General features: G+C 46.3%; 2 protein-coding genes across 2 annotated transcripts in view; one reads left to right on the forward strand and one right to left on the reverse strand.

Annotated features, from left to right (window-relative positions):
- LOC144485232 (uncharacterized) overlaps positions 1 to 12,264 on the forward strand; it is a 155,905-nt gene extending 143,641 nt beyond the window's left edge. The window contains exon 2 of the mRNA XM_078203440.1: positions 11,234 to 12,264. Coding sequence (XP_078059566.1) covers positions 11,590 to 12,264 — 675 coding nt within the window. The 5' untranslated portion in view covers positions 11,234 to 11,589. The remainder of the gene's footprint in view (positions 1 to 11,233) is intronic.
- A 6,706-nt stretch (positions 12,265 to 18,970) lies between these two features.
- Positions 18,971 to 24,815, reverse strand: LOC144485205 (uncharacterized). The gene is made up of 2 exons (XM_078203414.1): positions 24,619 to 24,815; positions 18,971 to 22,653 (listed from the first exon to the last, which is right to left on the reverse strand). The coding sequence occupies exon 2, from the start codon at positions 22,300 to 22,302 to the stop codon at positions 21,709 to 21,711; it is 594 nt and encodes a 197-aa protein (XP_078059540.1). The 5' UTR covers positions 22,303 to 22,653; positions 24,619 to 24,815; the 3' UTR covers positions 18,971 to 21,708.
- Between the last annotated feature and the right edge of the window lie 2,510 nt (positions 24,816 to 27,325).

Genomic DNA, 27,325 nt, shown 5'->3' on the forward strand with positions numbered 1-27,325 from the left:
GCAGCACGGTAGCACAGTGGTTAGCACTGCTGCTTCACAGCTCCAGGGTCCCGGGTTCGATTCCTGGCTCGGGTCACTGTCTGTGTGGAGTTTGCACATTCTCCTCGTGTTTGCGTGGGTTTCCTCCGGGTGCTCCGGTTTCCTCCCACAGTCCAAAGATGTGCGGGTTAGGTTGATTGGCCAGGTTAAAATTGCCCCTGAGATGCGTAGGTTAGAGGGATTAGCGGGTAAATATGTGGGGGTAGGGCCTGGGTGGGATTGTGGTCGGTGCAGACTCGATGGGCCGAATGGCCTCCTTCTGCACTGTAGGGTTTCTATGATTCTATGATTTCTATGATCAGTGGTGGTGTTTTTAACCCAGCATTCCCCATGGTTGAGAGTATCCCCTTTCCACAGCACAGGAGTGGGCAGGCCTGGTTCTGCCCTGTGTTTGGAGCATCCGCAGTGTCAGCCATGACAATGAACAGACATTTCTCTCTCGGATCTACGATGGGTAAAAGGTGGGATGGCGGGAGCAATGGATTTGGTAGGTGGATAGAGATTCTCCAGAAACCTGTTGTGTAAACTGCAAATCCCAAATGAGAAGCGACTGAGTGGACACAAGGGGAATTATCCTGGTGACAAAGCTGGAGCAGGAGGAGAGAATGTTGTGAATTTCTATCCTGGATGGATTTCGGAAACTCCTTTTACAGGGGGTTAGAAGAGGAGGATTTACACACGGCAATCTCAAACTAAAGAAAGGTTCATCTCTACAGGGTGGCACAGTGGTTAGCACTGCTGCCTCACTGTCAGTGTAGAGTTTGCACATTCCACCTGTGACTTTAGGGGTTTTCTCCAGATGCTCTGCTTTCGTCCCACAGTCAAAAGATGTGCAGGTTAGAGGATTAGTGGGGTAAACGTGTGGAGTTGCTGGCGGTGGGCCTGGGTAAGATGTTCTTTTGCAGAGTCAGTGCAGACTTGATGGGCTGAATGGTCTCCTTCTACACTGTAGGGGATTCTATGATTCTTCGGATACAGGTCTTCAAATGGGATGGACAGGTAAGTATGGACAGAATGTTTCCACTGAGACATGAATACACAGTAAATAGTAGTAAATCCAACCACTTACACCCAGGCACCAAATCCAGGGACCACTGGCACCATGACATCAAACTCAAGGACCACTTACAACGAGACACCAAATTTAAGCAGCAATAAAAGGACATCTAAGCAAGCAGCCAATGCCACAATAAAATAAAGCTGCTTACAAACTGCGGAGAACATGTTCTAAAAAAATACATTTCTTAAAGGCACACTGGCGTCACTTTCCTGGAAACATAAAAGGTGCAATCTTCCCCAACAAAAATTCTATTTGTCAAAAGAGTCTGATGAGTTTGACACTGCAATCTTCCCAAACTCTGTCAATTTCTTTAGCAATTGGGAGATTTGTGTCCATGGGGGAGGGGTGTGGAGCTTTTGCATGCCAGAGAAGCCATCAAAATCAACGATGACAATTGCAAAGATCAGAACATTTCAAAGGCTCTCACATGCAGTACGTGTGGTGGAGTTTTAATAAACAAGATTCCAAAAGGGTTAATTGAGCCAGAAAATAACAGATTTCTTCTGCAATATCGTTCTACAATGGGTGGTTCACAGGAACTCCAGATGTGTGTAAAGTGAAACACATTGACGAAGGGAAAGCGGTAGATGTGGTTTATATGGATTTCAGCAAGGCGTTTGATAAGGTCCCCCATGCAAGGCTTCTAGAAAAAGTGAGAGGGCACAGGATCCAAGGGGCTGCTGCCCGATGGATCCAGAACTGGCTTGCCCAAAGGAGGCAGAGAGTGGGTATAGATGGGTCTTTTTCTAAATGGAGGTCGGTCACCAGTGGTGTTCCCCAGGGATCTGTTCTGGGACCCTTGCTGTTTGTCATTTTCATAAATGACCTGGATGAGGAAGCGGAGGGATGGGTTGGTAAGTTTGCCGATGACACGAAGGTTGGTGGGGTTGTGGATAGTCTGGAGGGATGTCAGAAGTTACAGAGGGACATAGATAGGATGCAAGACTGGGCAGAGAAGTGGCAGATGGACTTCAACCCAGATAAATGCGAAGTGGTCCATTTTGGCAGGTCAAATGGGATGAAGGAGTACAATATAAAGGGAAAGACTCTTAGTACTGTAGAGGATCAGAAGGACCTTGGGGTCCGGGTCCATAGGACTCTAAAATCGGCCCCACAGGTGGAGGAGGTGGTTAAGAAGGCGTATGGTGTGCTGGCCTTTATCAATCGAGGGATTGAGTTTAGGAGTCCGGGGATAATGATGCAGCTATATAAGACCCTCGTCAGACCCCACTTGGAGTACGGTGCTCAGTTCTCGTCGCCTCATTACAGGAAGGATGTGGAAAAGATTGAAAGGGTGCAGAGGTGATTTACAAGGATGTTGCCTGGATTGAGTGGCATGCCTTATGAGGATAGGCTGAGAGAGCTCGGTCTTTTCTCCTTGGAGAGACGAAGGATGAGAGGAGATCTAATAGAGGTGTATAAGATGTTGAGAGGCATAGATCGGGTGGACTCTCAGAGGCTTTTTCCCAGGGTGGAAATGGCTGCTACGAGAGGACACAAGTTTAAGGTGCTGGGGTGTAGGTACAGGTGAAATGTTAGGGGGAAGTTTTTCACACAGAGGGTGGTGGGTGAGTGGAATCGGCTGCCGTCAGTGGTGGTGGAGGCAAACTCAATAGGGTCTTTTAAGAGATTCCTGGATGAGTACATGGGACTTAATAGGATGGAGGGTTATAGGTAGGCCTAAAAGGTAGGGATATGTTCGGCACAACTTGTAGGGCCGAAGGGCCTGTTTTGTGCTGTAGTTTTCTATGTTTTCTATTACAGTTCAATTTGTCACACCCACAAGTAGAACACTCAAACAGAACAAGTTTGTGGTTTCTTTTCTTCTGCTGTCTGAGAGAAGAAGCAAAAACCGTGCTAAATATTAATCTCTCAGCTCGATATCCAGGTCAAAGCTTCTGGTGTAAGATTTCTTATGCGTTTTGGGGCAGCCAATGGTGAAGTAATATTGAACAAGTAATCCAGAAACCCAAAGTCATGTTCTGGGGACCTGGGTTTGAATCCCACCATGGCAGCTGGTGGAATTTGAATTCAATAACAAAAAAATCCGGAAATAAACTTTTAATGAAACCATTGCCGATTGTCATAAAAAACTCATGTCCTTTAGGGAAGGAAATCTGCCACCCTTTCCTGGTATGTTCCACATGTGACTCCAGATCCATAGCAATGTGGGTCTTTAAATGGTCCAGCAAGCCATTCAGTTCAAGGGCAATTAGGGTTGAGCAATGAGTATGGACAGAGTAAATAGTCAGAAACTGTTCCCCCTCAAGAGAGCACCAAGAACTAGGGCACAGATTCAAAGTATTTAGCAAAGGAGTAAGAGTGATGTGAGTAAAAATGTTTCACTCAGAGGTTGGTTGGAGTCTGGAACAAATTCACTGAGAAGGTCGTGGAGGCAGGTTCTATCAAGGTATTGAAAAGAAAATTAGATTGCTATCCGAAAAGAAAGAATGTGCAATGTTACGGGAATAAGGCAGGGAAGTAGCACTGGGTACAATGCCCTTTCAGAGACCCAGGACAGACTCAATGGGCTGAATGATGTCCTTCTGCACTGTGAGGATTCTGTGTTTCTGTCAGCACAGACCCTACATCATCAGCATTGGAACTGAAACTCCCATCATTACATCAACACCAGAACCACGATGGAATTTCAGAAAACTGGGAAATCTTCCAAAAGGCAACTGATACCAACATCAGGTGGGTTTAACCAAGCACCCAATGTCTTCAATAGATTAATAGGATTGATGAAAGTTCAGAGTTTAATCTGGGAGAAGATCAATCAGAGAACAGAAATAATCTTGAGCAAGAAAAGGCCCAAATAATGGCACTGTCAAAAACAGGAGATCAATCATTCTCCTCTTATTCTTGGAGAAATCCAAAACACTGTGTTTGAATCAAAGCTGATTTAATCAACATTTACAAACAACATCACTGCACACACCAGCTTTCATGCTTATTAATATCAGCAGCAACAAACTCCAACTGTCAGAATGAACATGGTTCAGTCCTGGATGTGATTAACAGCAGATTCTAAATCCAATCCCTTCAGTTACTTGTGAACTCGCTGGTGCCTCAGCTGTGTGGATGAACGACTGAATCTCTTTCCACACACTGAGCAAGGAAATGGCCTCTCCCCGGTGTGAACTTGCTGGTGTGTCAGCAGGGTGGACGACTGAGTGAATCCCTTCCCACACACTGAGCAGATGAACGGCCTCTCCCCAGTGTGACTCCGCTGGTGATTAAGTAGGTTGGACATCCAAGTGAAGCCTTTCCCACAGAAAAAGCAGGTGAAGGGTCTCTCCCTGGTGTGAGTGAGTTGGTGCATCAGCAGATCTGTCTGGCTTTTAAAGTACTTCTCACAGTCAGGACATTTAAACAGTCTCTTATCAGTATGAACAAGTTGGTGTGTCAGTAGGTCGAATGAACAGGTAAATCCCTTCCCACACACGGAGCAGGGGAACAGTCTCTCCCCAGTGTGAGTGCGTTTATGGTTCAACAGATCATTTTTCCTTTGATAGTTTTTCTCACAGTCAGAACATTGGAAAGGTCTCTCCTCACTGTGGATTCGAAGGTGTGACAGGAGGTGGGATGAGTTTGTGAAGTCTTTCCCACAGACGGAGCAGGTGAATGGTCTCTCCCCAGTGTGAACACGCTGGTGTCTTAGAAGGTGGGATGATTTAGTGAATCCTTTCTGACACACAGAGCAAGTGAATGGCCTCTCCCCAGTGTGACTGCGAAGATGAATATGTAACTCAGATGGGTAATCAAATCCCTTCCCACAGTCTCCACATTTCCACGGTTTCTCCCCAGTGGGACAACACTTGTGTTTTGACAGGTTTGATGAGCGACTGAAACCTCGTCCACACACAGAACATGTAAACACCTTCTCCCCATTGTGAACGGTGCTTTTTGATTCCATGTTCAAAAGTTGATGATGTTCAGGCCCTGATGAATTGGGTGTCTGTCAGATCCTGATGTGATGTTTGATCTGAGTTTCCCACCTACACATCATCCTCTTCCAATATGCTGTAAAATTAATTCAAAAAGGAGAAAAAAACAGTGATAAACACAAAGGTAGGTTGTGAAATTGAGCTGAATGAATCCGGTAATTTGTGGAGCCGGCACAAGGAAAAAGTGACCACGAAAGCTGCTGGATTGTGATTAAAAACTCAAATGGTTTGCTAATGTCCTTCAATTCAGGAAACCTGCCACCCAGTCCAGATCTACACAAGAATTCAACCTTAATGGGAGGAGAAAGATAGAGATGAAACAGGGAGGGAATGAATGGTAAGGACTTTATACATCTACAACTAGACAAGAACTGACAGAACCTGCCAAACCACAACCTTCACCAACTCAAAGGATGCAGGAAAACTATCACCTCCAAATGTCGCTTTCAATCTCAAAACAACTTGTAATCCTGAGGTAACCTGTAACCTCCTGCATTTAAGGGGCAATTTAGCCTGGCCAATCCACTTAACCTGCACACCTTTGGGGTGTGGGAGGAAACCGGAGCACCTAAAGGAAACTCATGCAGTCACAAGGAGAACATGCAAACTCCACACAGTCACCCAAAGCTGGAATCGAACCCGGGTCCCTGGTGCTGTGAAACAGCAGTGTTGACCACTGTGCCACCCTGTGCCACTGTACTATGTTGCTCAGAAATAAGTTTTAGAATTTTGGCCGAGTGATTGTGAAAGCAGAGCAGTATACTACCAAGTCAGAATAGTGTGTGATTCTGAAGAGTAAATGCAGGTAGTGGGGTTACTGTGCACAAACTGCCCTAATCCATATTGGAGAAGAGGTTTGTAGTTTTGGAAGCTGCTGTCAAAGGAGGTTTAGCCAATTGCTGGTAATTCCAGTAATGTCCATGTTCCAGTTATTAATTTGAAAATTTTCTAAATGAAAATTTAATGAAAATCCCCGACAGAACTACTTTTTCCTTACTTGAAACACAGCTTTAAATGGTCCGTTTGTTTCTAGATTCAGTTCCATGAGCAACGCCTTCAACTAAACAAAATCAAAACACTGCAGCTGCTGGAAATCTGAAATGAAAAGAGAAAACGTTGGAAATACTCATCAGGTTAGACAGCACCTATAGAGACAGAAATAGAGTTAATGTTTGCAGTCACTGATGCTCTTCTAATGAAACACATACCAATAGCTGCTGTTTAATGGGGCCGTGGATCCCACAATCCCCTGTGCCCCAGAAACAGCTCTATCCACCACACACATTTCCCATTATGACACTTCTATGTCAAGAGGGCGAGCTGTTTAAAAGTCGTCAAGTTCCATTTTTGCGTGTTGATGTTCATTAAAGCTACGGATCGACTTCCCCCTCATTATGTATCAATTTCAGATACTTTGGTCGAGAATTTCCATTCCCCTACTTCCTGGTGGATAATGGATGCCTTGAGCACTTCGATTACAGTACAATTTGATTCCTAATTTTATTAACTGCACCCCTATCCCTAATTTTCACATCGCAGCAGAAAAAGCTACTGTTCACAAATGAGGAGTTTCGATGGCGTGCGTTTTACCCACCATTCCTCGCGGTGGGGAATGTCCCCTATCCACAGCACGGGAGAGTTGTGCATGCGCAGTGAAGCAGTGTTTGACGCATGCGTAGCGTGGACGATGGCAATGGAGAGGGACGTTCCTCTGTCTCATCAACAACCGGTAAGGATGCGGATACATGGAGGGAGGATTGGAACCGGCAGATGGACGGAGAGGGTTTCGAAATATCTGGTGAAGGTCTCAAACCTCTAAAAGTAATCCGCAGGTCCCGTGTTTGCAGCTTCAGGTCTTTTTCCCGAGACGAGGCGAGGTTAACAGCCGCCATCTTGATTCAGCAGGGAGCGGAGCGCATGCGCTGGTGTCTTGGTGACGCAACAGAGAGTGGGTGGGGCTTAGGCATTTTCTGCTCCAAACCGGGTCCTAGTGACCGGAAAGCACAGCAATCTGAGCAACAGGTTTTAAACAGCTTCACCCACTCGCAGGCTGCAGCTAATGTTTGCAGCCTCGAGGAATCCATGGACCATGTACATACTCCAGAAGTTGTTTATTCCTGTTTGGCGCAAGAGTGGTAAGGGAATTGTGGCCAAGCCATGGCTTACAAGGGAAATTAGAGATAGTATCAGATTCAAGGAAGAAGCATTCAAATCGGCAAGAAAAAGCAATAGGCCCGAGGATTGGGAGCAGTTTAAAATTCAGCAAAGGAGGACCAAGGGATTGATTAAGAAGGGAAAAATGGAGTATGAAAGGAAGCAAGCAGGGAACATAAAAACTGACTGTAAAAGTTTCTATAGATATGTAAAGCGAAGAAGATTGACAAAGACAAATGTTAGAAATGGGAGAATTCATAATGGGGAATAAAGAAATGGCTGAGGGATTAAATTGGTACTTTGCTTCAGTCTTCACAAAGGAAGACGTGAATAATGTACCAGAAGTGCTGAAAGAAACATGTGTTAGTCAGGGGCTGAAGGAAATCAGCATCAGTTGAGAAGTTTTTGGGGAAATTGATGGGATTGAAGGTGGATAAATCTCCAGGTCCAGATAAGCTTCATCCCAGAGTACTTAAGGAAGTGGTCCTGGAAATAGTAGATACATTGGTGGTTATTTTCCCAAATTCTTTGGAATCGGTAATAGTTCCGACAGATTGGAGGGTAGCTAATGTAAACCCACTATTCAAAAAGGGAGGGAGAGAGAAAACACAGAACTATAGACCAGTGAGCCTAACATTGGTACTGGGGAAGTTGCTGGTGTCTATTATCAAGGATTTCACAACTCGGCATTTGGAAGGCAGTGGTATAATCAGACAAAGACAGCGTGGATTTATAAAAGGGAAATCATGTTTGACGAATCTATTGGAATTTTGTAAGGATGTAAGTAGTAGAGTTGACCGAGGAAAACCAGTGGATGTGGTTTATTTAGACTTTCAGAAGGCTTTCGACAAGGTCTCACATAACAGACTGCTATGTAAAGTTAAAGGACATGGGATTGCAGGTAATGTCTTGAGATGGATAGAAAGCTGGTTCGCAGATAAGAAGCGAAGAGTTGGCATAAATGAGTATTTTTCTGAATGGCAGTCAGTGACTCGTGGGGTTTGTCAGGGATCTGTGCTTGGACCCCAACTCTTCACATTATATATTAATGATTTGGAAGAGGGAACGGAATGTATTATCTCCAAGTTTGCAGATAATACAAAGTTGGGTGAGCTGTGAGGAGGCTGCAGAGATGCTTTAGCGTGATTGGGACTGGCTGAGTGTGTGGGCATCAGCATTGCAGATGCAGTATAATGTGGATAAATGTGAGATTATCCACTTTGGTAGCAATAATAGGAAGACAGATTATTACTTGAATAGGTGTAAATTGAGGGAGGTGTATACTCAACAAGATGTTGGATTCCTCGTGCATCAGTCACTGAAAGTAAGCGTGCAGGTACAGTAGGCAGTAAAGAACGCAAATGATATGTAGGCCTTCATAGCAAGAGGATTTGAGTATAGGGATAGGGATGTTTTGCTGCAGTTCTATAGGGCGTTGGTGAGGCCACACCTGGAGTATTGTGTACAATTTTGGTGTCCTTATCTGAGGAAGGATGTCCTTGTTAAAGAGGGAGTACAGCGAAGGTTTACCAGGCTGATTCCTGGGGTGGCAAGTCTGTCATATGGGGAGAAACTAAATTGGTTAAGATTATATTCACTAGAGTTTGGAAGAGTGGGATCTCATAGAAACTTATAAAATTGGAACAGGGTTAGACAGGGTAGATTCAGAAAGAATGTTCCCAATGGTGGGGGGAGTCCAGAACCCGGGGCACAGCTGGAGGATAAGGGGTAAACCTTTTAGAACTGAGGTGAGGAGAAATTTCTTCACCCAGAGGGTGATGAATGTGTGGAATTCACTGCCACAGAATATAGATCAAGGGATATGGGGGAACGGGAGTGGGGGTGTGTGATTAGGATATTGAATTTGATGATCAACCATGACCATAATGAATGGCGGAGCAAGCTCGAAGGGCTGAATGACCTACCCCCACTTCTAGATTCTATGTTTCAGTGAGAGAAGTTGCCTGAAGCGGTGGCAAAATATTTGGTTACACTTCAGCTCCTCATGTTTACATAGAAACATACTAGAAAATACAAGTGGGGAGGAGGCCACTCGGCCCTTCGAGCCTGCTCCGCCGTTCATTATGGTCACGGCTGATCATCAAATTCAATATCGTAATCCTGCCTCCCCCCCACCCCCACCCCCCGTATCCCTTGATCCCCAAGAAATGTATCTAATTCCTTATTGAAATCAGACTCTACTTCTACTTTTGAGGAAGGGACTTCCAAAGATTCAAGACTCTCTGAGTGAAAAAAATCTTCTCATCTCTGTCTTCAATGGGCAGCACTGTTTTTTAAACAGTGACCCCCAGATTCTCCCATAAGAGTAAACATCCTCTCCACATCCAAGATCTTTCAGAACCTTGAAGGTTTAAATTAAGTTGCCTCTTACTCTTTTAAAGTCGAGCAGAAGCTAAACTTGAGCAGAGACAGTCTCTGGTGTTGTTATATGGGACAGATTTACTTCTGGTCCTGTAATAAATGCATTTATTATTTCCAGTCTTGTAATATAGTCCTGTAGCTACGTTATATATTTCCAGTCATAGAGTCATTCCAGCACAGAAGGAGTCCATTGGACAACTCGAGTCCATACCGACTCTCACAGTAATTTCATAGTTTTTCATGATTTTCACAGTGAATTCATTGCAGTGTTAATGTCAGCATCCTTGTGACACTAATTAATAAATTATCAAAAATAAACTATAAACTGTCTGTCGAGCAATTCTGTCCGTCTGGAGTGGGTCCCATTCTGTAACCCTGCAGCACACATCCAATCACATTTAGAAATTATTGATCATCTCTGCTTGACTACCCCCACAGGCAGCAAGTTCAAGATCATCATCAATCGCAACCCCCTGTATCTTCACCAACTGGAGCCATCCGATCCATTAAATATATTTTTAGTTCAGTCATCGCAGAGATATTTGTATCATCGATAGTCACAGGTGAGGTGCCTGAAGATTGGAGGGTGGCAAATGTTGTGCCTTTGTTTAAAAAGGGCTGCAGGGAAAAGCCTGGGAACTGCAGGCCAGTGAGCCTCACAGCTGTGGTGGGCAAGTTGTTGGAAGGTATTTTGAGAGACAGGATCTACAGGCATTTAGGGATGCAAGGACTGATTAGGGATAGTCAGCATGGCTTTGTGAGTGGTGAAGAAGGCATTCGGCATGCTTGGTTTCATTGGTCAGAACATTGAATACAGGAGTTGGGACGACTTGTTGAAGTTGTACAAGACATTGGTAAAGCAACACTTGGAATACTGTGTACAGTTCTGGTCACCCTATTATAGAAAGGATATTATTAAACTAGAAAGAGTGCAGAAAAGACTTATTAGGATGCTACCGGGACTTGATGGATTGAGTTATAAGGAGAGGCTGGATAGACTGGGACTTTTTTTTCTGGAGCGTAGGAGGCTGAGGGGTGATTTTATAGAGGTCTATAAAATAATGAGGGGCACAGATCAGCGAGATAGTCAATATCTTTTCCCAAAGTAGGGGAGTCTAAAACTAGAGTCCATAGGTTTAAGGTGAGATGGGCAATTTTTTCACACAGAGGGTGGTGAGTTACTGGAACAAGCTGCCAGAGGTAGTAGTAGAGGAAGGTACAATTTTGACTTTTAAAAAGCATTTAGACAGTTATATGGGTAAGATGGGTTTAGAGGGATATGGGCCAAATGCGGGCAATTGGGACTGGCTTAAGGGTTTAAAGAAAAAAGGCGGCATGGACAAATTGGGCCGAAGGGCCTGTTTCCATGCTGTAAACCTCTATGACTTTCAATAGACTGGCAGTCTGCATGGAGATTTTCAGCTCTCTGTGTCCAGTGAGCATGGATCTGTCAATCAGCACTTTCAAGAGAATATGGAGGGTGAATATTAGATACAGCAGAGTGAGAATGGAGGGAGAGTGTGTGGGATGGAGATTTACAGCTTTTGGGGAATGGAAGAGGAAAGAATGTTCCATTGAAACTAGAATTGTCTGTTCTGAATTTCTATCCTGTATTGACTGTGATGACTTTTGTAAACTCCTTTTACAGGCTATCAGAAGGTGAGGATTTACAGACAGAAATCTCGAACCAAACATCACGTCAACATCTGACAGAGTCACTCAATTCAATGGGACCTGAATATCATCGGCCTTTGAATCTAGAATGGAAATGTTTCTCTGTTCTGTCTGCTTCAGGAGATTTTAAACATCAGTGAGACTGGAAAGCACCGAATCTCACACACCAGAGTGAGAGTGTTCCAGTGCACTGTGTGGAAAATGCTTCAGTTGCACAGCCTGAAAAAACATCGCAGCATTCACAGCGGGGAGAGACTGTACCCGTGTTCTGTGTATGGATGAGGCTTCAACTGATTGTCCGACCTGGAGAGTCACAAGGACACCTGCACCATGGAGAAACGGTGGAAATGTGGGGACTGTGGGAAGGGATTTAGATACCCTTCTCACCTGGAAACTCATCGACGCAGCCACACTGGGGAGAGACCGTTCACCTGTTCTCAGTGTGGGAATGGATTCAGTCGATTATCCGCCCTGCAGACACACCAGAGAGTTCACAATGAGGAAAGGCCATTCATCTGCTTTCATTGTGGGAAGAGATTCACTCAGTCATCCGCCCTGCAGACACACCAGCGAGTTCACAATGAGGAGAGACCATTCATCTGCTCTCAGTGTGGGAAGGGATTCAGTCAGTCATCCAGCCTGCAGAGACACCAGCGAGTTCACACTAGGGAGAGGCCGTTTACCTGCTCTCAGTGTGGGAATGGGTTCACTCAGTTATCCACCCTGCAGACACACCAGCGAGTTCACACTCAGGAGAGGCCGTTTATCTGCTCTCAGTGTGGGAATGGGTTCACTCAGTTATCCCATATGAAGACACACCAACGGTTTCACACTGGGGAGAGGCCGTTCACCTGCCCTCAGTGCGAGAAGGGATTTGCTCAGTTATCCACTCTGCAAACACACCAGCGAGTTCACACCAAGGAGAGACCGTTCACCTGCTCTCAGTGTGGGAAAGGATTCACTCAGTTATCCAATCTGCGGAGACACCAGCGAGTTCACATGTGATTCCAGGGATTGGATTCTGCTGTTATTGTTTCTGCTCTCAATCACATCCAGGACTGCATTTTGTTCATTCTCACAGTTGGTCAATGGGGAGGGTCGGAGGGTTTCTTTCTGCTGGACTGGCCGGTCTCACCACTTTGCCTCCAGTGGGCTGATAATCTTTTAACCTTGTTGCGAATATCTGGCTTTGGATTTCTCAAGGATCACAGAGTGAAAGAGCGTTAGGAAGTTAAAAGATATTTTGTTCACAATTATGTTTGGAAGGCTCGCAAAGCATGCAGAGGGAGTAGTGAGCATGAGGAACTGAAAGAGATTAGTATTCGTGAAAAAGTAGCACTGGAGAAATTAATGGGGTTGGAAGTGAATAAATCCCCAAAAAACTGATGATCTACATCCCAGAGTGTTGGAAGAGGTGGCTGTGGAGATAGTGGATACATTGGTGGTCATCTTTCCAAATTCTATAGATTGTGGAATGGTTGCTGCAGATTGGAAGGTGGTAAATGTAACCCCACTGTTTAAGGAGGGAGAGAGAAAACGGGGAACCACAGACCCATCAGCCTGACATCAGCCGGAGGGAAAATGCTACAATCTATTGTACAGGATGTGATAACAGATGAATATGCACATTCAGAATAGGGGTACGTCCCTCGAGCCTGCTCCACCATTCAATACATACACAGCTGATCTGATTGTAACCTCAACTTCACATTCCCACCGACCCCCCCAATGAGCTTCAGACTAAAACTCCCTCCTCTGGGCAACATCTGGAAGAAATCAATGTTTCCCCCTTTCCATTTCTTTTCTCATTCTGGGGGGAATTGGGGACTTGCAGCAACTGAAGGGAAAGGAAGTGAATCCAGGGAGGCTGCAGACTCTGGAAAGGTTGGCCCAGGTCTCTCTCTCTTAAAGATATTGACATCCTTTGCTCCCTCAGCTTGACACATTTATTTGTCTGGCTAAAAGGATGGTCTCTTTCCGAATGTTAACAATTAAAGGGTTGTTTCCCCAGGAAATGGCTGACATTTCAGGGGACAATGTAGTCAGGTAGGTGATGTCTCTGTTATGACTCGTGTTACATTTACATACTCTATATTTATGATTTTCTGGTACAGTAGGTTTATTATATTTCTAATCTTGCAGTATACTACTCGTCCTGCACCTGAATGCAGGGCTGCCAGATGAGGGAGTGGTGGATGGAACTTTGCAAAATGTATTCTGTTTATTTTCTTACAAGTCAATACATTTTAATTTTTAACATCACAGGTTTTGTTTTTATCTTCACACAGGCCAAAACCTCCTCCTGTCTCCAACACCTGTGAGTAAAACACCTTATTTTTCTCCCCCTTTCCATTTCTTTTCTCATTCTGGAGGAAATTGGGGACTTGCAGCAACTGAAGGGAAAGGAAGTGAATCCAGGGAGGCTGCAGACTCTGGAAAGGTTGGCCCAGGTCTCTCTCTCTCTCTCTTAAAGACATTGACATAATTTCCTCTCTCAGCTTGACACATGTATTTGTCAGGCTAAAAGGATGGTCTCTTTTCTAATGTTCACGGGCTGGTTTCCCCAGGAGATAGAAACCTGCTCGACCTTCCATTATGATCATGGCCGATCATCCCTCCCAATATCCCTTCAGCGCCGAGAACTCTATCTAATTTCTTCTTGAAATCACACAATGTCTTGGCTTCAGCTACTTTCTGTGGGAGTGAATTCCACACATTCACCATTCTCTGGGTGAAGAAATTTCTCACTTCAGTCCTGAAAGGTTGACCCCTTATCCTCAACTCCCCCACCGTCAGGAACATCGAGAGATGGCTGACATTTAAGGGGACAGTAAATATAGGACAGACATCTGTCTAATGTTGTTACATGGTGCATAATTGGTTCTGTAACAAAATACATTTATTATTTCTAGTTTTGTAATATAGTACTTCAGCGACATTATATATTTCCATTATACATTCACAGCACAGGTGTCCATTCAGTAACTCGAGTCCATGCCGACTTTCTGTCGGACAATACAGTCAGTCCCACTACCCCTCTATAGCCCTGTTCCCCTGCAAGTTTATTTCCTTCAGATGCCCAACCCAATTTATTTTAAATTATTCTTCTCCACTTCCACACTGGTGTGATTTTCTGATTATACCCACTCGCTGTCTAAATAATGTTCTTCCTCACACATCCCCTACTCTACCTCAAATTAAAAGATACAGCACTCTCGATCAAACATTTTCTGGACAGCTAATTGTGCATCTGGCGAGATATATGTACATTTACTGAATTAAAATGTTTGGGTGTCTGACTCCAGGACCTTGTATCGATAGATCAACATGACTCACTGATTCAGGAGAATTGGGAGGGTGAATGTTAGACACATCAGAGTGAGAATGGAGGGACAGTGTGTGGGACGGAGATTTACAGCTTTTGGGATTTAAAAAATGTATTAGTGTCACAAGTAGGCTAACATTAACACTGCAATGAAGTTACTGCGAAAATCCCCAAGTCGCCACACTGGTTGGGTACACCAAGGGAGAATTTAGCATGGCCAATCCACCTAACCTGTGGATTGTGGGAGGAAACTGGAGCACCTGAAGGAAACCCATGCAGTCACGGGGAGAATGTGCAGACTCCACACATCACATCAACATCTGACAGAGTCACTCAATTCACCGGGACCTGAATATCATCAGCCTTTGAATGTAGGAGAAATGTTTGTCTTTTTGTCTGCAACAGAAAATTTTAAACTGGAAAAGCACCTGGACGCACAGAGATCCGAGTGAGAATGTTTCAGCTTTAACTAGTTACACAGTTTTTCAAAACATTACCCTTTGGAGTCGGGAAAGACACTCTCCGTGGTCTGTGTTTGTGGACACCTCAGTTGGTTCTTGAACGTGGAGAGTCACAAGGACACCTGCACCATGGAGAAACCTTGGGAATGTGGGAAGGGATTCGTTACCCCATCAAGACTGGAAAGTCACCGACGCGTTCACACTGGGGAAAGGCCATTTACTTGCCCTGATTGTGGGAAGGGAGTCACTCAGTTATCCCACCTGTGGACACACCAGTGAATTCACACTGGGGAGAGGCCTTTTATCTGCACTGAATGTGGGAAGGGATTCACTCAGTCATCTAACCTGCTCGGACACCAGCGAGTTCACACTGGAGAGAGGCCATTCACCTGCACTGAGTGTGAAAAGGGATTCAGAGATTCATCCACTCTGCAGAAACACCAGAGAGTTCACACTGGGGAAAGACCATTCACTTGCTTTGATTATGGGAAGCAATTCCAAGATTCCTCCACCCAGGTGAGACACCATCAATTTTATACGGGGAGAGGCCGCTCACCTGCTCTGACTGTGGGAAGGGATTCACTCAGTTATCCACCCTGCAGACACACCAGCGAGTTCACAATTGCTTACATGAGGTGGATTCTTCTGTTAATCACATCCAGGACTGAACCATGTTCATTCTGACAGTTGGTGACGTGGGAGGGTCGGAGGGTTTCTTTGAGCCTGGGAGAGCACATTTCCACTGAATGATCCACAAAAACTGATGAAGGACATTTATTTACTCCAGGAGAGTAAATAGTGTTTTCCCCCGACTACATGCAGTTCTACAATAAACGCAGAAAGAACTGGAAAAATGCAGCCGGTCTGGCAGCATCTGTGGAGAAGAATTTTGTAGAACAGAAGCAAAAGGCGAGGTAATGGTTGTTGCAAAGAAGTGAGTGTTCAGGACAGAATAATGAACATCTCTGTCTGAAACAAAAAACCATGAAAACAAGTTCAGGGGGTGAAGTTGTTGAACTCAATGTTGAGTCCAGAAGGCTGTAAAGTGCCTCATCGGAAGATGAGGGGCTGTTTGTCCAGCTTGTGTTGGGCCTCTCCGGAACATTGCAGCAGGTCGAGGACAGAAATGTGAGTGTGAGAACAAGGTGGTGAATTCTAATGACAAGCGGAAGGTCAGGGTCATGCTTGTGGACTGAGCGGAGGTGTTCCACAAAGAGGGCAGGGAACAGGCTGCAGATGAATTAAAGAGAAACCATTTGTGTCCAGAACATTGTGAACATCCTTTTACTCTGGTTGTCTTTGATCCTCAAGTCATTTTCTGTTTGTTTTAACCATGTTCTGTTTCATTGATAAACTTTTATCAGTAAAAATATTTGATTGTTCTGGACTTTTCCTGGTGAGATTGATGCACTTTAGGGAAAGTGGGTGAGAGGGGTTGGCAGGCTCTTTAACAGAAAGTGAGTCCCTCTAAGGTAATTGGCAAAGGAGCCAGAGGGGGAGATGAGATTTTATTCTTTTGACAAAGCGAGTTGTTCTGATCTGCCTGAAAGCAGATTCAATAGAATCTTTCCAAAGGGCAAAGACTTGAAAGGGAAGAATTTGCAGGACTGTGGGGACAGATCAGTGTGGTAGGATGAATCAGACAGTCCTTTCAAAGAGATAGCAGGGGCTCCTCCTGCAGCCTGTCAATCTCAGCCTCCTGCTTCTGTGCAGTTTAAAAGGGACAGATTTCAGTGCAGCCTTTTCCCTGTATCTGTATTTAAAGAGACAGGTTTCTCTTTAGCGCTGAGTGACTGATATAACAATTGTTTGGAGGCCCATTTCCCACTCAGTCCTCCAGCACCTTCCTGTCTCTCTATTAGTGCGACGCTCATGGCAGTTTCCCAACTGGAGCGCAGGCCCCATTATTCTCAGCTAAATTCAGCCCTCAGCTCCGTCACCTGGCTGTCATTGACACCAGCAATAGAGAGACAGAAAGGTGCCCCAGGCTCAAATGGGAAATTGAAACGTGGGGCTTTAAATGAAATGTTAGGATCTCTGTAACGATCAACAATTTAATAAAAATGAATTCTAAACCCAGTAAACAAATTAAAGAATCACATGATAAAACTTCAAGTTTTCTGATGTTTACTCCAACAAACTGGAAGCAACAATGATTAAACACTTTTTCATCGGGAACATAGCCCTTAAACTGTAAAATTAAACTTTGTCCTTTTACTCTTAACACCATTAAATATCCACTCAATGGATATATTTTACCCTGCCTTGGAATGTTGACACACTTTCTCCAAAAACCAGTCCAAAGTGATTCTTTACTCCCCAAGGGTTTATTTCCATTGTTTTCCTTTTCCAGTCTGGCAACCTTTAATCCCAGAGCTGTCCTTCACAGTGATGGTTCTCCTGGACATTTTCCCACTAACACAAGCAAGGCGAATCTTCCAGCCTTGTTTCACAATCCTCAGAAATCTGTGACCAACATTCGACATCGGAGCAGAAGTCGGTCATTTGGCCCTTTGAGTCTGCTCCACCGTTTATTTACATCATGGCTGATCTTTTTGTGTTGAGTTCCACATTCCCGTTCTACACCCGATACTTTTGACGCCCTTATCCAACAAGAATTGGTATAAAGGCAAAATTCTGCTGTTGTTGGAATCTGAAACAAAAACAGAAAATGCTGGACAATCTCAGCAAGTCTGACAGCATCTACAGAGAGAGAATAGAGACAACATTTTGAGTCAGGATTACTCTTTATCAGAGGTGAAGACAAGGAAAATCTGACAACATTTATCCTGTGAGGGTCAAGAATTGGGAAGCAATTATTAAACCTCCTCTGAACCACTTTCAATGCATTTGTATCATTTCTTAAATAGGAGATAAAGCTGCACCCAGTGTTCAAGATGCAGTCTCAGCAACGCCCTGTATAACTGAAGCAGAACATCTTTACTTCTATGTTCAATTTCTCTCGTAATAGAACAAAGAACAAAGAAAATTACAGCACAGGAACAGGCCCTTCGGCCCTCCAAGCCTGCACCGACCATGCTGCCCGACTTAACTAAAACCCCCTACTCTTCCGGGGACCATATCCCTCTATTCCCATCCTATTCATGTACTTGTCAAGGCGCTCCTTAAAAGTCACTCCCGTATCCGGTTCCATTACCTCCCCCGCCAACAAGTTCCAGGCACCCACTACTCTCTGTGTAAAAAATCTGCCTCGTACATCTCCTTGAAACCTTGCCCCTTGCACCTTAAACCTGTGCCCCCGGATAATTGACTCTTCCACCCTGGGAAACAGCTTCTGACGATCCACTCTGTCCATGCCTCTCATAATCTTGTAGACTTCTATCAGGTCTCCCCTCAACCTCCGTCGCTCCAGTGAGAACAAACCAAGTTTCTCCAACCTCTCCTCATAGTTAATGCCCTCCATACCAGGCAACATCCTGGTAAATCTTTTCTGAACCCTCTCCAAAGCCACCACATCCTTCTGGTAGTGTGGCAACAAACATTGAACACTATATTCCAAGTGCGGCCTAACTAAGCTTCTACAAAGCTGCAACATGACTTGCCAATTTTTAAACTCAATACCCCGGCCGATGAAGGCAAGCATGCCGTATGCCTTCTTGACTACCTTCTCCATCTGCATTGCCACTTTCAGTGACCTGTGTACCTGTACACCCAGATCCCTTTGCCTATCAATACTCTTAAGGGTTCTGCCATTTACTGTATATTTCCTATCTGTATTAGACCTTCCAAAATACATTACCTCACATTTGTCCAGAATAATAAAGGATAACATTCCATTTATCAGAACTTTGATTTATTTGAACTAAGATTTATGGGGGTTCTCTTGTTTACAAAAACCTCCCCAATCGTAAATCACACCAGGTTCCAGTGTCTTGACCATATGGCAAGAAAGAACACTTTAAATCGTGAATTCAGAAAGTTTATTAAGCATTAAAATATAACAAGTCAGAAAGATAAAAAACAGAGTGTCGATTAACAGTTAATAGAGAAAGTTTAACATTAACAATTGAACAGACTTCTCTCCATCCCTCTCAGACCAGGACATGAAGTGACCGCTCCAAAAACATGGATAACTTGTAAAACCAACAGCTCTCAACACCTCTCTGTAAACATATCTCCCTCCACCTCTCTCTACCAAATTGCCTTCTCAAGACCACTTTTTTATACTTTAAAAATGTCGAGAGTCCATCTTAGCCAATTCCCATAAATCTTCAATTATGAACTAAAATAGACACGAGTTTTTGGGCGATTTAAAAACAAATGAACTGTCTGCTGAAAGGGTTAACTTTTCTACAGAACCTAAAGGGGTGGGGAGTGAGCAGCAAAAACTTGGCACACAATTACATCACTTTACACAAGTTTAAAACAAAACAAATGATTTTAAACTTAATCTATTAATTTTTTTTGTTATATTCCTCAACCTATTTAATTTGATCAGTTTTTGTTAGGGATGGGTAACGTTTGTTCTTTATAAACTGATTCACTCATTTTGTTGATTCTACATGGGCTCAGAGAATCAGAACCCAGACTTTATCATCCTTATCCTTTTTCTCCTTCTGCCACCACTCCCTCTGTTTTGCGGGAGGGTCCTGGGGATTCCAATCAGAACTAATCATTTTATCATAAAAGTAAAATACTGCGGATACTGGAATCTGAAACAAAAACAGAAAAGGCTGGAAAATCTCAGCAGGTCTGACAGCATCTGTGGAGAGAGGATAGAGCCAATGTTTTGAGTCTGGATGACCCTTGATAAGAGCTCTTACGAAGTGTTATCCAGACTCGAAAGATTGGCTCTATTCTCGAATCATTTTAATCGATAAGTTTCTCATTCTTAGTTTCCAAATGGCAGGTAAGAGACCTGTCCAGTCCCCACTTGAGCTCTGATTTGTCACTGGCCATGCTTGGGTAGGATTATAACCATTAGAATCTACTCTCAGAGGTCTGCTTTTCAGTCCAGTGCTACTTGGAGTATACCGTCACTTCACCGACTATCAGGTCACAAGTCCCTCACAGTTCTTATCACAAATTCATGATAAAATAATTTAAACATGCCTGAGAACACTTCTTAACTTCTTAGTCAGCTACCTACCCCATTTGTTGATTAGTCAGACCCCTTTTTCACAGATTCCAGGTTTCTCAGCTGCTGAACACCAGCCGGTCCTGCAATAATCTCATAGAATCTCTACAGTGCAGAAGGAGGCCATTCGGCCCATCAAGTCTGCACCAACCACAATCCCACTGACCCTATCCCCATAACCTCATGCATTTACCCTAGCTAGTCCCCCTGACACGATGGGGCAATTTAGCATGGCCAATCTACCTAACCCGCACTTCTTTGGACTGTGGGAGGAAACCAGAGCACCCAGAGGAAACTTACACAGACACGGGGAGAATGTGCAAACTCCACATAGACAGTGATCCAAGCTGGAAATCGAACCCGGGTCCCTGGCGCTGTAAGGCAGCAGTGCTAACCACTGTGCTACCGTGCCGCCCCAGTTTAATTCTAACTCATTCTGAGTAAATATTCTCACCAGGTCCTCTGTTGGAGCCCTGCTAAGCAGCTTTAATGGTCCGTGATTGCAGAAACTGAGCAGTCACAGGAATGTGGTCAAGATTGTCCAGTCCCACAATGCCTCACATTCAATCTGCAGTCCTTCAATTATAACAGAATATGTGGCTGTATGTAGCTGCCTCGGCCATGGTCAACCCCAACACTGCCTTCCTGAACTGTTACAATGCCTGAGGTGTAAGTACACCCACAGTGCTGTTAGGGAGGGATTTCCAGCTACATATTCCAGACTTTCACTGGACTGTAGGTGGATATCAGAAACTGTTGGTGGGTTCCAGATTGATATATTCCAATTAACCACATCCAAGGTGAGTTATTCAAATCCCTTTATTGTCCAGGACAATATATTCACAATATCTTTAAAACAGAAATTAAACATTCCCATTTGATTTCAGGTACTAACATATTCTGTTAGTTTGTTCTTTATTGTTAATGTCAGGCTGGGGTTGTTCCTCTTGGAGCAAAGGAGGTTGAGGGGAGATTTGATAGATGTGGAAAAGATTCTGACAGGTTTAGATAAGGTGGACAAAGAAAAGCTGTTCCCATTAGCTGACGGGACAAGGATGAGGGGGACGCAGATTTAAGGTTTTGGTTCAGAGATGCAGGGGGGGATGTGAGGAAGAATATTTTGATGCAGTGAATGGTAATGACCTGGAACTCGCTGCCTTCGAGGGTGGAGGAAGTGGAGACAATAAACAATTACAAAGGAAATTGGATGGGCATCTGGGGGAGTTTCAAACAGAAATAGTGACGAAATATCTCTGAACTTCCTCACACCCTGTCACTCTGTGATCCTTGTGAAATTTAAAACCAGGTATTCGCAACAAGACTCAAAGAGCATCAGTCCACTGGAAGTAAAGTTGTGAGACCGGCCAGTCCAGCAGAAAGAAACCCTCCGACCCTCCCCATTGACCAACTGTGAGAATGAACAAAATGCAGTCCTGGATGTAATTGAGAGCAGAAACAACAACAGCAGAATCAAACCCCTGGAATCACTCGTGAACTTGTTGGTGTCTCAGCAGGTGGGATAAAAGACTGAATCTCTTCTCACACACAGAGCAGGTGAATGGCCTCTACCCAATGTGAATTCGCTGGTGTGTCAGCAGGTTGGATGAATCACAGAATCCCTTCCCACATTGAGAGCAGTTGAATGGTCTCTCCCCGGTGTGAACTCGTTGGTGTTTCCGCAGGTTGGAAGACTGAGTGAATCTCTTCCCACACTGAGAGCAGGTGAACGGCCTCTCCCCGGTGTGAACTCGCTGGTGTTTCCGCAGGTTGGAAGACTGAGTGAATCTCTTCCCACACTGAGAGCAGGTGAACGGCCTCTCCCCAGTATGAATGCGCTCATGGACCGGCAGGTCGGAAGATCGACTGAATCCCTCCCCACACTGAGAACACGTGAATGGCCTCTCCCCAGTGTGAACTCGCTGGTGTCTCTGCAGGCTGGATGACTGAGTGAATCCCTTCCCACACTGAGAGCAGATGAACGGCCTCTGCCCAGTGTGAACTCGCTGGTGTTTCTGCAGGCCGGATGAGTAGGTGAATCCCTTCCCACACTGAGAGCAGGTGAATGGTCTCTTCCCAGTGTGGCTGCGCCGATGAGCTTCCAGCAGAGATGGGGATCTGTATCTCTTCTCACAGTCCGCACATTTCCATGGTTTCTCCATGGTGCAAGTGTCCTTGCCTCTCCCTTGGGTGACCAATCAGTTGAAGCCTTGTCCACACACACAACACGGGTACCGTCTCTCCCTGCTGTGAATGGTGTGATATTTATTCAGGCTGTGTAACTGGTTAAAGCTCTTTAGTCAGTGCACTGGAACACTCTCACTCGAGTGTGGCAGTGTGTCGCTGCTTTTCCAGTCACACTGACATTTGAAATCTTTTCAAATCAACAGACCGGATAATCATTTCTTCTTCTAGATTCAAAGTCCGATGATATTCAGCTCCCAAGGAATATGACTCTGTCAGATCTAGATGTGACGTTTGAGATTTCAGCCTGTGATTCCTCTTTCAATATCCTGTAAAACGAGTTTACAAAAGTCATCAGTGTCAGTACAGGATAGAAATTCAGAACAGACAATTCTAGTTTCTATGGAACATTCTTTCCTATTTCAGTCCCAAAAAGCTGTAAATCTCCATCCCACACACTCTCCCTCCATTCTCACTCTGCTGTATCTAATATTCACCCTCCCAATTCTCCTGAAGGTGCTGATTGAGGCTGATTGACAGATCCATGCTCACTGCTTCCTGTCCTGGACACAGAGACCATAACAAATAGGAGCTGCAGTCGGCCATTTGGTCCATCGAGCCTTTTAAACTATTCAATGAGATAATTCGTTCATCTACCTCAGCATCATTCTCCCCACACTAAACCCATATCCCTTGATATCCTCAATATCTAGAAACCAATCAATCTCTCTCTCGAAAATAGTTGATGACTGAGGCTTCACTGTCCTCAGGGGTTGAGAATTCCAAAGCTTCACCACATCCTTGAGTGAAGAAATCCCCCCACATCTTAGCTTTTGCTCCATCTTCTTCTCTGTTCCCCATAACCCTTGACACCCTTGTCAGTCAAAGATCTGTCTAACTGGAATATATTCAATGATCCTCAGCCTCCACTGGTCCCTGTGGAAGAGAAATCCAAAAGACTAACAACCCTCTGAGGGAAGAGATGTCTGGAAATATATAACGTAGCTACAGTTCCATATTACAAGATATTCAGATCCCAAGGAATATGACTCTTTCTAGATGTGACAGTTGAGATTTCTGCCTGTGATTCCTCGTTCAAAATCCTGTGAAATGAGTTTGCAAAAGTCATCACAGTCAGTATAGGATAGAAATTCAGAGCAGACAATTCTAGTTTCTATGGAATGTTATTTCCTATTTCATTCCCAAAATGTTGTAACTCTCCATCCATATCTATGGATTCTATTTAAAAATGAAAGTGGATGGGCACTTGAAGGAAATAAACTTTCAGGAGAATGGGGATATAGAGTGGGAATGGGACTGGAATGTTATACAGAGAGTCAGCATGGACTTGAGTTACCGAATGGATTCCTTCTGTGCTGTAATGACTTTATGACTGGAAATGTATAACATCGCTGCAGCATTATATTATAATGCAAGAAATAATAATAAATGTATTTTACTACAGAAACATAAATAATATATCTAATCTGGGTACCTTATAATAACACTAGACATATCTCTGTCCTATATTAATTTACTGTCCCCTTAAATGTCAGCCATCTCCTGGGGAAAGCTGCCCTTTAATGTGAACATTAGGAAAAAGACCATCCTTTTAGACAGACAAATAAATGTGTCAAGCTGAGGGAGCAAAGGATGTTCACCAGGCTGATTCAGGGAATCGCGGGACTGATGTATGAGGAGAGACTGACTGGGTTAGAATTGTTTTCATTGGAGTTCAGATGAATGAGGGGGGAGTCTCAAAGAGACTTATAAAATTCTAAGGGTCGAGACAGGATAGATGCAGGGAGGATGTTCCCGATGGAGTCCAGAACCGGGGGTCACAGTCTGAGGATTCAGGGCAGACCATTTAGGACGGATTTGAGGAGACATTTCTTCACCCAAAGAATAGTGACCCTGTGGAATTTATTACCACAGGAAGTGGTTGATGCCAAAACATTGAATGTATTCAAGAGGCGGCTGGATAAAGCACTTGGGGCGAATGGGATCACAGGTTATGGGGAAAAAGCAGGATTAGGCTATTGAGTTGGATGATTAGCCATGATTGTAATGAATGGCGGAGCAGGCTCGAAGGGCCAAATGGCCTCCTCCTGCTCCTATCTTCTATGTTTCTATATCAATGTCTTTAAGAGAGAGAGAGAGACCTGGGCCAACCTTTCCAGAGTCTGCAACCTCCCTGGATTCACTTCCTTTCCCTTCAGTTGCTGCAAGTCCCCAATTTCCCCCAGAATGAGAAAAGAAATGGAAAGGGGGAGAAAAGAAAGTGTTTTACTCACAGATGTTGGCCTCTTTAAAGGAATGCAGTGCCAATTTGCAGATAGCACAGAAAGCCAGCAAAGGGGCCCTGCCGAAACCCGGGATTGAACCAGGGACCTTTAGATCTTCAGTCTCACACTCTTAATTGCTTGCACTTAATTGAAACAGGAGGAAGTTTGAATCTGCCTGAAGCTCAATCTTCAATCACACAAGGCCCGCGCTCTGCTTGGCTGGAGGACCAGAATCCTTCCGGTACTCCAACTCTTCCCATTGGCCAGAGCTGGTGAGGGGCAGTGAATCAAAAGTGCGCATTTGTGGGTTTTTAGGAGGAATGCGCATGTGCGGGTGTGGGGCGGGGCCCGGGACAAAGCCGGCGCACTGACCATTGTCTGTCCGGATCTTCCAGCCTTTTCCAATGGACAACAGCTCAGCGCGGCTGGAGGACAAAGTCCCGCCCACCCCCAGGAGGGGCTCCGCCCCTCATTGTCTGTCTGCAGGGGATTGACCAATGGGAACTCTGGAGGACCGGAAGGACTCTGGTTCAGCTGCTCATTCCTGCCCAGCAAAACTGCTGCTGCTCTCTGTCTGAATGAGAATTGAGCTTCAGACGGCCTGAAACGTGCCTCCTCTGGGGCAGCGCCTGCACTTTGTTTCCGGGGTGGGTTTGTTTAAGAAGACGCCCGGTTCTGTTTGTTTTGTTTGTTTGTTTGTTCTTGGCTCCCTGCGGGGAGGAAGGAGGGAGGTGAGCTGCTGCCTGCCTTGCCCGGCCTGCCTGTTGCCTGCCTGCCTGCCGTCTGGCCTGCTTACCTGCCTGCCTGCCGTCTGGCCTGCTTACCTGCCTGCCTGCCGTCTGGCCTGCTTACCTGCCTGCCTGCCGTCTGGCCTGCTTACCTGCCTGCCTGCCGTCTGGCCTGCTTACCTGCCTGCCTGCCGTCTGGCCTGCTTACCTGCCTGCCTGCCGTCTGGCCTGCTTACCTGCCTGCCTGCCGTCTGGCCTGCTTACCTGCCTGCCTGCCGTCTGGCCTGCTTACCTGCCTGCCTGCCGTCTGGCCTGCTTACCTGCCTGCCTGCCGTCTGGCCTGCTTACCTGCCTGCCTGCCGTCTGGCCTGCTTACCTACCTGCCTGCCGTCTGGACTGCCTGCCTGCCTGCCGTCTGGGCTGCCTGCCGTCTGGACTGCCTGCCTGCTTGCTGTCTGGCCTGCCTGCCGTCTGGACTGCCTGACTGCCTGCTTGCCTGCCATCCGGCCTCTGGAGGGTGCGCTCTCCCCGGGGGGAGGGAGGAAGAGAGGACAGGGAGTGACTGGAGGAGAGGGGGGGGGGGGGCGAAGGCGTTTGGACTGTCTCTTCTCCATCTGCAGTGGGGGGGGGTGAAGACCTTTTCCTAATTCCCCTACCCACTGCTGCTGCCCCCGGGACCGGCACCCCCTCCCCTTTTCCCTCCTGACTGGGGCACCGGCCTTGTTCCTCGTCTCCCTCCTACTGCTCCGACCTCCTCTCTCCCCTCTCACTCCGGGGAGAGAGCACCTACACCCCTACCCACCTACCCCACCCTCCCTTATTTTTCCCTCCACATATACGCCCTGCCGTACGTCTGGGCAGTCTCGGGGTGGGTGTAGCACTCCCTTGATACGATGGCGACATCACCAGCATCGCCGGTGGAAGGGCCTTCTCGGCCCACCTATGCGGGCGTGGCGGCTGCCAGAGCCCCCGCCGCTCCCAAGGCCCTGCCGCCATTCTCCCTAATCACGCGGCAGCTCGGGGTGAAGTGCTACGCCCACCCCGACATGTCTATCGAGGCCTGCGTTAAGGCAATGGCTGGGGTTGTCGGCCCCTCAGCCATTGTCGCGGCCTCAAAGATGTACGGCCGGGCTGTATTCTTCCTGAAGGCCGAGCGGGCGGTTCGCCTCGCCCTGGAAAAGGGGCTCACGGTGGGCGGGACGTTCCTGGCGGTGGACCCTTTGGAGGCCACCGCCCACAAGATAGTAATATCGAACGTCCCGCCCTTCCTACCGAGTGAGCTCCTCCTCCCCCACCTCCATCTACTGGGGGAGGTCAGGTCCGGGGTGCAGCCGATCCCGCTCGGCCTTCGGGACCCCTCCCTCCGCCATATTTACTCCTTCCGGCGCCAGGTTTTTGTCCGCCTGGCCCGGGAGGAGGAACTGGAGGGAGGGTTCAATGTCCCCCACGAGGGGACCACGTACCGGGTCTTTTGGTCCGCGGACGGTGTGCGGTGCCATGCCTGTAAGGAGGCGGGGCACGTGAGGAAAAACTGCCCCGTCTCCAAGGCCGCCGACCACCAACCCAAGGCGGCCGCAGCTGGCACCGCAGCCCCCTCTCCCCCCAAGCGAGTACCATCTGCCCCCCCGCGAGGGGAGGCCACGCCGGCAGCAGCTGCCACCTCAGCTGCCGGCGGAGGGGGAGCGGAGCCCCCGCGCGGCCAAAAGGCCCAGAAGGGACCTACAAAAAAGAAGGGGGGTACCGGAACCCCGGCCCCCAGGGAAAACACCCCAACCACCCCGGCAGCCGGCTCGGGGACAGCCTCAGTCTCCACCTGCGCCCCCCCCCCCACCACCACCATCTGCCGGGCCCGTGGGCTCTCCGGGGCCTAGTGCTGGGTCCGGCGCCCGGGATCATGGGCCCGAGCATGGGGGGGTAAGCGACCCCGAGCCGGCAAAACTGGCGACGCCGCCACCTCGGGGGGAAGTGACGGGAGAGCAGGGGGGGCG

Source organism: Mustelus asterias, unplaced genomic scaffold (genome assembly GCF_964213995.1).
Source record: "Mustelus asterias unplaced genomic scaffold, sMusAst1.hap1.1 HAP1_SCAFFOLD_171, whole genome shotgun sequence".
Classification (NCBI taxonomy): Eukaryota; Metazoa; Chordata; class Chondrichthyes; order Carcharhiniformes; family Triakidae; genus Mustelus; species Mustelus asterias.

Coding starts and splice junctions, on each gene's coding strand:
- LOC144485205 (XM_078203414.1), bottom strand. CDS start 22,302: ATGGAGAAACCATGGAAATGTGCGGACTGTGAGAAGAGATACAGATCC.